The sequence below is a fragment of the Culex pipiens genome, chromosome 3, assembly GCF_016801865.2.
Source record: "Culex pipiens pallens isolate TS chromosome 3, TS_CPP_V2, whole genome shotgun sequence".
Taxonomy (NCBI): domain Eukaryota; kingdom Metazoa; phylum Arthropoda; class Insecta; order Diptera; family Culicidae; genus Culex; species Culex pipiens.
Genome location: NC_068939.1, coordinates 181715702 through 181730107, shown reverse-complemented (window position 1 = coordinate 181730107; position 14406 = coordinate 181715702). Strand labels below are relative to the sequence as shown.

At 34.2% G+C, this 14406-nt stretch overlaps 3 protein-coding genes across 3 annotated transcripts; 2 read left to right on the top strand and 1 right to left on the bottom strand.

The window, feature by feature from the left end:
• Positions 1 to 721, top strand: LOC120416187 (uncharacterized). The gene is made up of 3 exons (XM_039577871.2): positions 1 to 102; positions 160 to 315; positions 369 to 721. Exons 1-3 carry the CDS (start codon positions 46 to 48, stop codon positions 669 to 671), a joined length of 516 nt encoding a protein of 171 aa, XP_039433805.1. The 5' UTR covers positions 1 to 45; the 3' UTR covers positions 672 to 721.
• Positions 722 to 1513: 792 nt separating this feature from the next.
• On the bottom strand, positions 1514 to 2146 carry LOC120416197 (uncharacterized). The gene is made up of 2 exons (XM_039577882.2): positions 2082 to 2146; positions 1514 to 2017 (listed from the first exon to the last, which is right to left on the bottom strand). Exons 1-2 carry the CDS (start codon positions 2106 to 2108, stop codon positions 1565 to 1567), a joined length of 480 nt encoding a protein of 159 aa, XP_039433816.1. The 5' UTR covers positions 2109 to 2146; the 3' UTR covers positions 1514 to 1564.
• A 196-nt stretch (positions 2147 to 2342) lies between these two features.
• LOC120416179 (uncharacterized) lies at positions 2343 to 3098 on the top strand. The gene is made up of 2 exons (XM_039577864.2): positions 2343 to 2455; positions 2509 to 3098. Exons 1-2 carry the CDS (start codon positions 2396 to 2398, stop codon positions 2965 to 2967), a joined length of 519 nt encoding a protein of 172 aa, XP_039433798.1. The 5' UTR covers positions 2343 to 2395; the 3' UTR covers positions 2968 to 3098.
• The last annotated feature ends 11308 nt before the right edge of the window (positions 3099 to 14406 follow it).

The window sequence follows — 14406 nt, the reverse complement described above, 5'->3', positions numbered from 1 at the left end:
CGACCTGTCTCATTTTGAAATTTATTTCAATGATCTTAAAAAAAGATGTTTCTTGAAGTTTTGCCAGTCCTGTGTGTTTTCGCATCCTTCGTTTTTGGACACGTGAAATTATTTAGCTTGTAGTGTTAATGAATTTGTTGTATCAATTTTCCTTTTCAGTTGTACGAAGTTACCATCGATTCGTTCGAGCCGGATCCGGAGATCGGCGATACCTACATTTCTATCAGCACCGTTAGAGTGACCCGTAAGGATCGCAACAGTTTCAGCATCCAAGGCAACTTCGAAACCCATCATAATTGGGGCAATGAAAATTTGGTATGTTATTGGTTGCTTGCGAAAAAATATCCTAAATTTGTCACTTTTCCTAGGGCATCGTCGAAGTCCGCGGCAAGAACGGCAAGGGACCGACCCTGGTCAGCGTGATGAATCAGTTTTGCGACATTTACAACTCGGACTTGGCGTTCGTGAAGACTGCGATCGAGGCGTCCAATTTGCCACCGCAGGGCACGTGCCCGATGCCGAAGGGAAACTACACAATCTACGGGTTTGAGCTGCAGGAGAAGGACCTGCCGATGATGATACCGAAGGATCAGTACGAGGTGTCTGCGAGGTTGATGAACCCCGATGGCGTTGCCATGGTTGGGTACAAGATAAAGCTGACGGTTTCCTAGGAGGTGGGCTTGTGTTTGTTAAATCAGTAAATGAACACAAACATTCTTATTATTTACCTCAATATTGTCTGAAAATATATTTATAAAAAAACATAACTTTTTTTTTCTTTGAAAATATCTAAATAATGTTTTCAAACTAATTTGTCATGTTTAGCTTGTTTTTGTTGCCCAAGAACAAAGAACAAAGAACAAAGAACAAAGAACAAAGAACAAAGAACAAAGAACAAAGAACAAAGAACAAAGAACAAAGAACAAAGAACAAAGAACAAAGAACAAAGAACAAAGAACAAAGAACAAAGAACAAAGAACAAAGAACAAAGAACAAAGAACAAAGAACAAAGAACAAAGAACAAAGAACAAAGAACAAAGAACAAAGAACAAAGAACAAAGAACAAAGAACAAAGAACAAAGAACAAAGAACAAAGAACAAAGAACAAAGAACAAAGAACAAAGAACAAAGAACAAAGAACAAAGAACAAAGAACAAAGAACAAAGAACAAAGAACAAAGAACAAAGAACAAAGAACAAAGAACAAAGAACAAAGAACAAAGAACAAAGAACAAAGAACAAAGAACAAAGAACAAAGAACAAAGAACAAAGAACAAAGAACAAAGAACAAAGAACAAAGAACAAAGAACAAAGAACAAAGAACAAAGAACAAAGAACAAAGAACAAAGAACAAAGAACAAAGAACAAAGAACAAAGAACAAAGAACAAAGAACAAAGAACAAAGAACAAAGAACAAAGAACAAAGAACAAAGAACAAAGAACAAAGAACAAAGAACAAAGAACAAAGAACAAAGAACAAAGAACAAAGTTTTTTTCAGTTCAACTTGGTTTGGACTGCTTTTATTGTTCAGAATCACCACTCAAAATACTCTAATACCTTCTGTTCACTTTACGGTCAGCTTTATCTTATATCCAGCCTTCAGCTCGTTCGACTCGATCATCTTCATGACCAGCGTGTACTGGCCCGGGGGCAAAGTCATCGGCAGCTGCGAGTCATCCAGCTCGTAGTTATTGATCGTGATCCGACCCTTCGGAAAGGGACACGTCCCCGGCGGCGGCATGTTGGACACCTCCCGCAGTCGGCGCAGAACTCCGCTGTCGTTGTCCAGCACCTTGCAGTAGCCCTGCTTACCCGCAATCATCGGCTTTTTGTTATCGTTGTAGTAGATCGCGTAGTCCACCTTGGTGTTGTCGTCCACGTTCTGCAAATACTCGAAATAGCCGGCGACCACGAACAAATTGCGACTTTTCTTGGACACCCGCAGCGTTCCGTAATTTATGAACGCTTTATCACTGTTGGGATTGGGTTCCAGCGAATCCAGGCTAACGTCGTACATCTTTAATTGAATTTTATTAGGCCTGACTCAAGAATTTGGAAAAAAAAATCTGGGAAATACTTACGGCGGATTGAACAATATCCTGATACATTGAAAAAATTAGGATGGTAACAAAAAGAGTTGCGATCAGTTGCATGTTGCAAACTGTAATGAACTTTGCTGGTGTTCTGAAATGTTCCGGATGCATCTTTCATCAAATGTTGTGAATTTATTGCATTTGAGCACGCAAATTGTGAACATGAGGTTGGGCTTGTAGTTCAGTATCAGATTCAGAATAATTTACTCCCTGTCAAAACGCTTAGTTAAATATAATCGACTGCTGAAGAATTTGATCAGTTCTGTGCAAACTTAAATGATAAATAGAAGTTGAATTAAAAAATGGTTCCCCATTTCACATTTTTACTCTTTTGTCTAGCAATAGCTTCAGTTTGTGGAAATGTAAGTAAAATTGTTAAAAAAAAATAACAACATTTACCAATATCGCCTTCCAGATGTACGAAGTCAGCATCGATTCGTTCGAGCCGGACGCGGACATCGACGCGAGCTACCTCACGATGGGAACGCTCCGGGTGACGCGAAAGAAGCGCAACAGCTTCAGCCTGTCGGGGGACTTTGAGGCGAACCAAAATTGGGGCAACGAAAACGTGGGCACGTTCGAGGTTCGGGGCAAAGACGGCAGCGGGCCCGTCTTACTCAGTGGGAAGCACCACTTTTGCGACTTTTACAATTTGGACATGGAGATGGTGAAGGCGGTGATCGCGGCGTCCAACATGCCACCGCAGGGCACGTGTCCACTGCCCAAGGGCAAGTACGCGATCGATGGGTTCGAGATACAGGAAAAGGACCTGCCGGTGGTGGTCATGAAGGACAAGTACGTGGTGAGCGCCAGGATGATGTCGCCGGATGGGAAGCTGGTGGTTGGGTACAAGGTTCGGTTGACTGTTTCGTAAGGAATGGAGGTTGACAAATAGAGGGGTTATTCGGGAACATTAACTGCTAAGGCACATTGCATTTTAATATTTTCGACAAAAAAGCTAAATGGTTTAAAAAAACGATGGAATTAAATCATTATAAAAATCTTCTTACTTCGCAAATAAAAAAAATGATCAATTTGAAATAATTTTGAGTATTTCGTTAAATGGCTCCAAATAAAGAAAATCAATGAAATTATTTAAAAAAAACTGTCCGATAAATCTTTCGAATACTGAACAATACATTAAAATCAACAGCACTATAAATCAAGAGATGAACTTAAAATATTTATTATTGTTCGTAGTTTCCAATTGTGCTGGTCAAATTTTGTTTTACAAATATTCGAATTTTATTTTTACCAAAAAGAGTAGGTTAGGTTTTCGGCTTTTCGGTCTTGGCGGAAAAATTCAAAACAACGACTGTTTTCTCGTATACGAGAAAAAAGACGTTGTTTTGAATTTTCCCAATAAGACCGAGAAGCCGAAAATCTAACCTATAATTTGTGATCCGGTCCACAGGAAGCACTCATTAAAAGAGCAGACAATATAACAAAAGTTTCAAATTTATGTGAGCAATTCTATAACATAACCGGAAATGGATTTTATTTGTATTTTTTTATGAAGCTGTTTTGTGTCATTGGTGAACTCATACAAGTCTCCATACAATTTTGGCAGCTGTCCATACAAAAAAGGGTACGTGAATATTCAAACAGTTGTAACTTTTGGGTGAATTTTCTGATCAATTTGGTGTCTTAAGCAAAGTTGTAGGTATTGTTGAGGACTATTGAAAAAAAGGGTCACGAAATAAAAATTGCCAATTTTTTATTTAACTTTTTCACAAAAAATAAATTTCCCAAAATACGTATTTTTTTTTGATTTTCGAAATTTTTTATATGTTTTAGGGGACAAAAATCCGCAACTTTTGAGCCATAGACAAGTATGGTCAAAAAATCTGCCGCCGAGTTATGATTTTTTGAAAAAAAAACAGTGATTTTTGAAAAAAATCTAAATTTTATACAAAACAATATTTGACATCATTTTTTTATGTAAACTTAAATTTGCAATCAAAAAGTACTATTCAGATTTTTTGATAAAGGGCTCCGTTTTCAAGATATTTTCATATTTTTCAAGTTTTTCGATTTTTGAAAATAATGACTATGAGTGATCATTTCCAAAAATATTTTTTTAAAGTTCAGAAAATTTGCTATAAAATTGTCTTAGAGACATTGAAGATTGGACCTCTGGTTGCTGAAATACAACAGCTTAAACAAAAAGAAACAGGAAAATTGATGTTTTCTAAGTCTAACCCAAAAAATCCACCATTTTCTAAAGCCGATATCTCAGCAACTATTGGTTCGATTTTCAATGTTTATACATGAAACATTTATGAAATTTCTAGATCTCCTCGAATTTTTTTTTTGAATTTTTGAATCAAGACTAGCACTTCCAAAAGACCAAATATTCAATATTAGGCTCTTTTGGTGGCTATATCTTGAAAACGGAGCTCCTTTTAAAATAATCTGTAAGGTACTTTTCGATTGCAAATTCAATTTTACATAAAAAAATGTGTCAAATTTGGTTTTGTATGAAAAATTCCAGTTTTTTATTAATCACTGTTTAAAAAAACAGATTTTTGTCCCCTAAACATTGCAAAAAATCTCCGTAAACTAAAAAATACTTATTTTGGGAAATTTAGTTTGTGTGAAAAAAAAGTTAGTTGAAAAAATCGTTCATTTTTTCCGTGTACCTATTTATTTTTTAATAGTCCTCAACAATACCTACAACTTTGCCGAAGACACCAAATTAATAAGATAAAAAGTTGCCGAAATCCGCCGATTTTGAAGAGAATTCCTCATGTGTACTTTGAAATTTGAAATTTATAATTGAAATTTTATTACAATTATTTTTAAAGCAATGTTCAAAAACATGTCTAAAAAATGAAAAAAATTAAATGTGATAGAATTGTAAACGAAACGGGCCAAAAATTCAAAAAGTTTTATTTTTAACATTGCGTAGCTCCAAAACATCAATGACATTTAAGCAAACTTAGATTTAATATTTTTGAAATGAGTATTGAATGCAAAACACATCATTATAGTTAAACTCTAATAGATTTCAGCCGATTGCACTCGTGACTAGGAAATTTTGAAGCTTTCAGACAAAAACTTTGAAAAATATGGCATTAACAAAAATGTAGTTGATTCGTTCAACTTGTACAATTTAAAAAAAAAATCAATACACTCAATAATTATTTTAAATCATAGTTATGAATAATTATTTCTCAGTCTCAGGCATTGCCGGAGGCACTTGAGACGACATGCCAGCAAATCTGTTAACTCTTTTTTTGTCGAATTTGTTATTATTGAAATGTTTCAAATTTTTTATAAACATTTTTAAACATTTTTTCATAAAATCACATTGATACCAGCTTTTCTACTTTTCCCTCAGTTCCCTTGAAATTATCAACAAAACTAGAAAATTAAAAAAAAAAGTGGGAACTGATACTTATTGATACAAAGTCAAATGAACAAAAAATTCTACAGTTCAAATCCTAACCTTCAACTTTGACGTAGGCACACAATTGTTCAGAAAATTTCTTCTTAGGATACAGAATTTTGAATAATTTCCCACAAAATTGTATGGAGATTTTTATGGATAACGAATCATTCAAAAAAGCCTGTTTGCGAATTTCCAAATAATTAATGTAAAAACGAGTTTTTACTTAATTTTTGGGAACACACAATTTAAACTTTTGAGCCATACAATGGTTTCAATGGGAATTTGAGGGTTAGGATTTTTCGAATAGGCCGTTGCAAACATTTTTTGAAGTGCTGTACATTGGAATTTCATAAAAATGAAAAACATTTTTAAACAACCCCAATCATACTAAATATGATTATCAATGCAGAAAAATGCATTTTAGGTTGTTTTCAGTTGATTTAACTTCTATTTTCATGAAATTTTTTAAGTTTTTTGAAAAATATTTTTTTTGCCCTCTGATTTTTCAGACCAATTTCAAGGGGGGGGGGGCATAAACTTTTAAAATATTTGCAACGGCCTAAATAGTTAATAAAATTAAAACGCCCAAAACAAGTTTTGTTGAATCTAAATTGCAAAAAGGCTCATGGATGACTATTTCCGGAAATATTTTGCTAACGTTGAGTCACAGAAACACAGTATCTACAAGGCTGCGCCATATAATTGATGATTATTTTTTAATTCGTCAAAAAACTATGAATAAAGGGTTAGCTCGTTCATGAGATGCAGTCAGTAAACAATACCAAAAATGTAAATGCCATTATCTGAGAAAATTATAGGCCATTATTAATGGCCAGCTTTTCCATGTTTAAAATTAAACATATTGGAAGGATTAGGATCAAATGCAAATATTTGAAATTGATATGATATTAACCCTTTTTTGATCATTGTTTTTGAAATGATAAGGTAATTTCAAGAGTGTTTAATTTGTTTATTGTTACTTTTAAATTTCGTCGACTATGAAGTGCAGTTGCAACGTTTTTTCAGAATTGTTTGAACTGTGGTGGCGTGAGTTACTAAGAAACAAGAACCATGCCAATCGCCATTTCAACTTGAAAGATTTTTCAGAAATAGTCTTCTTGAAAAAAAAAAAAAACAGTTTTGAGTTTATTCAAGATTTGGATGTTTATTTTGCATTTTTATCAACTTGACTTGAATTTTCAATATTTAGCTTTAAAAATGCTGATGATTTCAACTAGACAGTTTTTTCCCCTGCAGCAGCTATTTGCTCTGAGCATTGAAGTAATGACCCAGGGCGTGCTTTTGATCTTGTGTTTTACTTTTTTCTTAACATCAAGCAACGTAAGTGACAATGAATAGAATTTAGTAAATATACTGGTCGACTTATCGCTATCGTAGCAGTCATTTACAGAGTTAAATTAAATCAAAAATAAAAAAAATGAAATGAGTTGAATGATGGTTCAAATACAAATTTCTATGTTGATCTGTGTTTTTTTATTCATGCTCGTCCCGAAATGCACCCAAGTCATCCAACGGACAATTAGTCACCCTCATTCGTTGATCTTAACTTGTGTTCGTAAGCAAATTAGCCTCAGAAAATCTCCCGGGAACCACGCGAGCTCATTACACCTTGGAGTCACGTGTTACGGTCCAGCACTGGTCCGGTCCTGCCTCTCTCTCGTACCAGAGAACAAGCATCATAAAAGCTGGGTCCGTTTTTGCGCCGGCTGCCTGAAGTGCCGCACACATTTTGGATGCACACGCCAAAAAGCCGTTGAAAGGGCGTAAAGTTTCTTAAGTGAAAGCTAACGAGTAGTTAAAACGTCGTAAACTCCAAACTCCCCGAGTTCTGCTTGTAAGACATCCAGTTTGGCTCGAGGGAAGTTTTACGAGCGTGGAACGGATCTTCCTGGAGGTGGAGGTCCGATGCAGTCGCCAAGTCAACCTCGAGAGGTACCAATTGCTCATGTGAGAATTCTTTTTATTGGGCGCAAATGCTGCAGGCAGACCGTTGGTGAGGAGTCGTCGCTTGGATTTGTCCCGGGGTTCCGAAAGTTTTCGAACATCGCGGCCAGGGTGCAGTTAAAAAGGTATAAAATACCCTTGGTTGCGTGGAGTCCACGTGCACTGCACGTGGAAAAGTAATAATAAGAAACAGATAACTTGCTAAGACAATGCGAGCAAGTAGATTCCAGGGTGAACTGATAATATGGGTACTCTTCTGTCTCTTCTGAACTCATCATGCATTTTTACTTCCAATTCAAATGATTATTTAAACCTTAAATGAATTGTCAAAGAAACAATATTTTTCTGCAAATAGTTACAATGTTGTTACAAAAAGGCAGTTGTTATTTAAAATAATCACTAATAATTAAAGGTAACACGATCCATACTTAATCATCCTGGTCCTCTTCAACTTCAAAAAATCTCCTGAGCTATAAAAAAATAATAATCCAAGATGGCAGCCATTCATTTGTTATTTCTACTAACAATCTAATTAATCTAACTGATCTCTTTTTTCAATAATAAGATAATAAACAATAGGTTTTTTTTAGGTCTTTCAGATAATCAAACTTCTGTTATACGATATTTTAAATACCCCTCCAAGCAAAAAATCCTTAGGGCATCTCCACCTCAGAGATCTAATTGCGTGGTACTTGTACGACAGCTAATTCAGCTTCGAGTTCATCCGTGTTTATCCGAACCTGTTGACAAAACTCAGATTAACCCGGAATTAAACGGGAGCAAATCATCTGGATGATGTTTTTTTTCAAGCAAAACATTGTGATTAGACCACGATTGGACCAACAAAGAGAAATCTATCCAAGCAATCTATCCTGCTACCTCTAAATGTAAACATACACTGGCGTGAGCCAGATCGACTGTGTGTTTACTAATCCAAACTTACCAAATTACATTGTTTTGCTTGAATTATAATTTACATGACAAGAAAACAAAAAAAAAACTGTGTTTTTCAGAAAAAACCCAAAATTTTGGTTATGTATTGAAACACCCAAAAGCAAACCTTTTTCTTCAGTTAAGTACGTTAGGGTTTAACCAAATTAGGTTAGAATTTTTATCTCTTATCCCACATTTAGTGCCCTTATAGTTTCCATAAAAATTGCATTACAAAAATTTGAAATTCAAAGTTCAATTTCAGATATCACACGTCGCAATTTTTTCACTAAATAAGCCATTTTCCGATCTTTTCGAAAAAAATATTTTGAAAATTTTTAAATCAAGGGCCAAACATTGAATATCTGCTAAAATGCTAGTCTTGATTTAAAAAATTTCAAAATATTTTTTTCGAAAAGATCGGAAGATATCACGAATTTTTTATGTATTAAAATTGAAAATCGGACCATTATTTGCTGAGATATGGCCATTAGAAAATGGTGGGTTATTTTGGTGAGATTAAGAAAACTTCAATTTTCGTGTTTCTTTTTCTAAAAGTGGCTCTATCTCATTTAGTGAAAAATGAATCCTATCAAAAATGGAGCGAAGAAAATTTAAAAAAATCAATTCCAGCCCAAAAATAGTAGTTTATGCAACAAGTTGCAAAAAGAGGATTTTTTCAGCACGAGTCGTACATTTATCCAACGAGGTTCACCGAGTTGGATAAATACGACGAGTGCTGAAAAAATCAAGTTTTGCAACGAGTTCCATACAACATTTTTTGCATTTCCAAAAAACACACACTGAGTGAAATTTTATGTCAAATTTTCATGTATTTTGTCAATAAATCGTTTAAATCAAAAAAATGTTGAAAAGTGTTACTTTTTGAAACAAATGCTGGAAAGTTCAACTTTTCAGCACCCATTTGAATGCTGAAAAGTAGAACTTTTCAGCATTTATTTTGAAAAGTGTTGCTATTCGATTCTGTTATTTTTGGTACAGAAAAGTAGGCTATTTCGTCGTTCAAGAATGACAGGAAAAGTAAGTAGTTTCACGACGGAATTGCAAAAAGTTTATTTTCAGAATAGTTTTTACTCGAACCTCTCCGATTACAGTGAAAATTTGAAGATATGTTAGTCAAACTTGTATGTTAGCTATTTTTTTTTTTGTATATGAAGCTAGGTGGTCTCGAGGTTTACATTTTGAAGCCGTTGCTTCGTATAAAAAATTGGTTTAATACAAACATGTTGGAATTTCACGGGTTTTCCTAAAAACACTGAAATTAAAATACACGCTACTTCTAGGAGACGACAATTACTATATTTCAATTACCAAAAACACACAATTCGTTCACATCATCTAAGCCTTTACAACATCAAAAGTCAAGCTTGCTCCACAAATTTTGGTATTTTCGCGTTCGATGACTATTTCGATGCGATAATTTCCTAGTGGATTTTTATTATGGTGTCGAAAAGTGATATTGAACATGTCGTGAGTTCCCTTCGGTATCGGACAGCCCGAGTAGCTCGGCTCAATGGATACGAACGGATCTTCGCTAATTTGCTCAAATTTGTGGCAAAGTTGTTCATGAAACGAACCTTGCACAACGAACGTATCATTGTGAGAATGCTTCAAAACCGTTGTGGTTAAGGTAATGCTTTGGTCAAAATCCTGCAGCAGCTGGACCGATCCCGAAAGGGATGTTTCGTACGGTTTGCTCGTCTCAATTTGTAGTTTACTTAAGTCGATGAATTCACAAGCGCGATGCGGAATGATCGATTTGAGAATAGGTTTAGTTTTGACTGGTTCCCCCTGTTGTGAAAAAGAGATAAATGATTATTGCATTCAAATTAATTTGAAATTGCTGAACAAACCTGTTCTAGTGCAGTAGACTTTACTATGCATTGAGCAATGATCAGCTGTAAATGAAACATGTCGATCAAATCGAATATTAGATTACACTGAATAGCACGCAAAATTCATAATTTTGTGTCCTCCAAAGTATAGTTAATTCAACTATAATGTTACAATAATTTGATGGTCACCTTGATTGTGAAGCCCACTTTAACCTGATTAGCTTCAACAATGTTCATGATGATTGCTTATGGCTACCTATTGTGAATAAATCCAAAAATTCCAACGGCGTAGAATTCGTCGAAATCGTTATTTCTTCCAAATTAGGCATAGCTTGGAAGTAGCAGAGCAATTCTGTACGAAATCGATCTTTTTTTTATTCTTGTATTTTTCAAATCGCCTGAAACTCTTTTGGTGCCTTCGGTATGCCCAAAGAAGCCATTTTGCATCATTAGTTTGTCCTTATAATTTTCCATACAAATTTAGCAGGCATACAAAAATGATACACGAAAATTTAAAAAGACTGTACCTTTTGAAGGTAGTTTTTGATCAATTTGGTGTCTTCGGCAAAGTTGTAGATATGGTTAAGGAATACATTGGAAAAATATACACTGTTAAAAAAATTGTGATTTTTTATTTCACTTTTTGTAGCTAAAACCTGATTTGCAAAAAAAAACACATGTTTTACATGTGTTAGGGGACAACAAATGCCAACTTTTCAAAAATGTCCAGCATGTGCAAAACATCTTTGACCGAATTATGAAGTTTTGAATCAATACCGATAAAAAGACGAAATTTTGGTTGCAAAAAAATTTTCAGGTTAATTTTTCGATGTAAATATAATTTGAAATCATAAATTACTTTAGTGACATTTTGATAAGGCCGATGCAAATATTTAAAAAAGTTTTTGTCCCTCGTCTCTGGCCGAGGTCAAGGGGGGGGAGGCAAATAATAAAAAAAATATATAAATTTAAATAACAAGCCATACTTTTCACATTTAAATTAAAAAAGTGTTTTAAAATGCATTTTACACTAGTTCAGTTGTTTTTCAATCATTAGTTTTCAAAAAATCTAAGATCTGACAAAAACAAAAATTGTATCGAAAAAAAAAGATTTTGCATCGAAAATTTTCAAAAAATCTTAAGATTTTTTAATAAACCCAAACATGCTAAAAATGATTTTAAACGCAGAAGAATGTATTTTAGTTTGATTTCAGCTGGTTGCACTTGAATTTTCATTAAAATTTTGAAGTTTATTGTAAACATATTTTTTTTGCCCCCTGATTATTCGGGCCAATTTTGAAGGGGGGGGGGGGGGGGGGGGGTTACAAAAACTTTTAAAAATATTTGTACCAGCCTAAAACGCACTGTTTTCAAGTTAAAGCCATTTTTCAGTAACTTTTTTGAAAAAATGGCAATTATTCATTAAAAAAAAAGAGCCCATGTTTGCTTACTTTTGATAAAAATATGTTTGAAAAGCTGAAAATTCTCTATATTTTGCTTTTTTCTTTGTTGATACGACCCTTAGTTGCTGTAATATTGCCATGCAAAGGTTTAAAATCAGGAAAATTGATGTTTTTCAAGCCTCACCCAAACAACCCACCTTTTTTTTCTAATGTCGCCGCAGCAACTAGTGGTCCGATTTTCAATGTTAAAATATGTAACATTCGTGAAATTTTACGATCGTTTCAATAGCAATATTTTTATTTTTTTCAATCAAGGCTAGCATTTTAAAAAGGCCATCATTCAATATATCGCACTTTCGAAGTGTTTGTCTTGATTAAAAAAAATTAATATCTTTTTCGAAAAGATCGGAAAATTTCACGAATTTTTCATATTTTTATGTTGGAAATCGGTCCATTAGTGGACGAGAAAAATATTTTTTTCTAAAGTGAGCACTAAATTTGAAAAAAATAAAAATAAAAAAGTTACCCAAAAATGCTTGAAAATGGTGCATTTTCATCAAAATTTCACTAAAGTATTTTTTTTATTGTAAATTCAATTTTGAATCGAAAAATGAAGTTGAAAATTTTTTGCGACGAATGTTTCGATTTTCTGAAGAAATCACTTTTGATTTAAGTCGAAGATTTTTTGCCCGTTCTGATTTTTTTTTGAAAAGTTGCCATTTGATTTCCCCAAAAAAATTCAGAAAATGAAAAAAAAAATGTTTTTTTTTGGCAAATCAAGTTTTAGTAACAAAAAGTGAAATTAACATTCACCAAAAAAAAACCGTGTACCAGTTTTTTTAGTGTTATCCATATCCATACCTACAATATTGCCGAAGGCACCAAATTGATCAAAAAATTCCTCCAAAAGATACAGATTTATGAATTTTCATACATCAATTTTGTATGGACAGCTAAAAAAATTATATAACTAAAATTATATGGACAAATTAATGATGCCAAATGGCTTCTTTGGGCATACCGAAGGCACCAAAAAAGTTTCAGCTGGATTATAAAAAAAAAAACAAAAAGAAAATCGAATAACCGAAATCTCAGAGAATTGCTCAGCACTCTTTTTCAAATTTACTAACTTTACCAATTACTGTCACCGGTGTAATCTCAATCACCCAAGTCCTAAAAAAATCCAACCCTAATCGAACTGTCATAAACTTCACATGATAATGATACCCTTCAGCCTGTGCACGCCGTCAACCAACCGACCGTCGTCGACCTGGTGCAAGGAAACAGCTAATTAAATTAGCTCTGGCAACGTTTTGTGGCCATACCGCGGTGGAAAATTTATTTATTGGCGGTAAACCAAGCACAATGGGAAACTTTTTTTCTCCAACTCGGAAAGCAAAAAAAAACAAAGAAAAATTGGCAAAACGGAAATTAACCTTCTTCTTTCGGCACATACTCACTTTTCCTCGGCGGAAAAGCCTTTTTTCCCCCGTGGCATGCAATCTCATTTATATAGACAATGCGGTTGTCTGGTTTGGCAGCGGCGTCTACTTGAATCACTGTTTCACGTCATAACGTGAATTTTTTCTCCAACCTGCGTGTGACTCACACAAGACATTTTCCCGCCGAATTATCGCAAATTGGCTGCCAGACAAGCTGTCCGGAAATGATACCTTCCCGATTCAATATCCCTCAAGCTGAATAAAAAAAAAAATTAAAACGGTTAATAATAGCAACGTAGATCAGACCCAGATTTGGCAGCCCCCACCAACCTCAAAATCGTTTAATTTTGAAGAAAAGCCAAACCAAAAAGACGAGACAAGAAAAGCCTCAAAGGAAAAACGTCCGACCTTGTTTGTTTTCCCCCCTCCCGACGACGGCAGGCGAAAAGCCGCCCATTTTGTTGACATCGCTTGAGCTCATCACTTTTCAATCACATCAAAGCATAATCGCGGAAAAATCCTTTTTTTAACCTGCTCCACGAAAATTTAAGAAAAAAAAATGCACAATATCAACCGGGCTCAATCTGTTTCATCTTCCTGATTTTCCCTGTCATATCAAAGATTTTTTTCTTTTCACTCTTTGGCGGTGTCATTTTGTGGGGGTGTGGATGACACGACGACGGTAAATGGGTAACGTGGCGCAGGGAAATTAAATCAACCGTGTTTACCCCGTGTTTTTTTTTATTTTGTTGGGAAAACGATTTGACTTTGATCACTTTGTAAAGAAAATTACGTCGAAAAAAATCATCGATCTAATTTTGTTTGCGCTTTTGATAATTTTATTATATTTTTGTTGTTGTTGCAGCTTTTCAACATTTTTTAAATATGTTCGATCTGAATCTAAAAAGTATTGGCCAATCTGACGATTTTTTAAACCCCACTAAAAATTCAATTTTTGGCTTCCAACACAAAAAACACAATTCAATTATCCAACATTCTTAAATTCCGCCATCTGTTTCTGTTGAATTTCACATTTTTTTTGCATTTAATCAAAAAAGAGGTTCAGCCAAACAAATGTTCATAATTCTACAAAAACTGCTATGTTTAACCTCTGATAAATACGGCAAATGCTACATTAAGTAGACGGATATCTGTAACACCACTCATCCTTCAAATTAAGTTTAAAATATTGTAATTAATTCTCAAGTACAACAAATTAACCAAATTTTAAGCTTAATTAAATAAAGTTTAGATAACGGTTACACAAAATATATAATTTATTGCTTAGTAATAGGCAATTTTAGGGGTTATTTAAATAAAAAT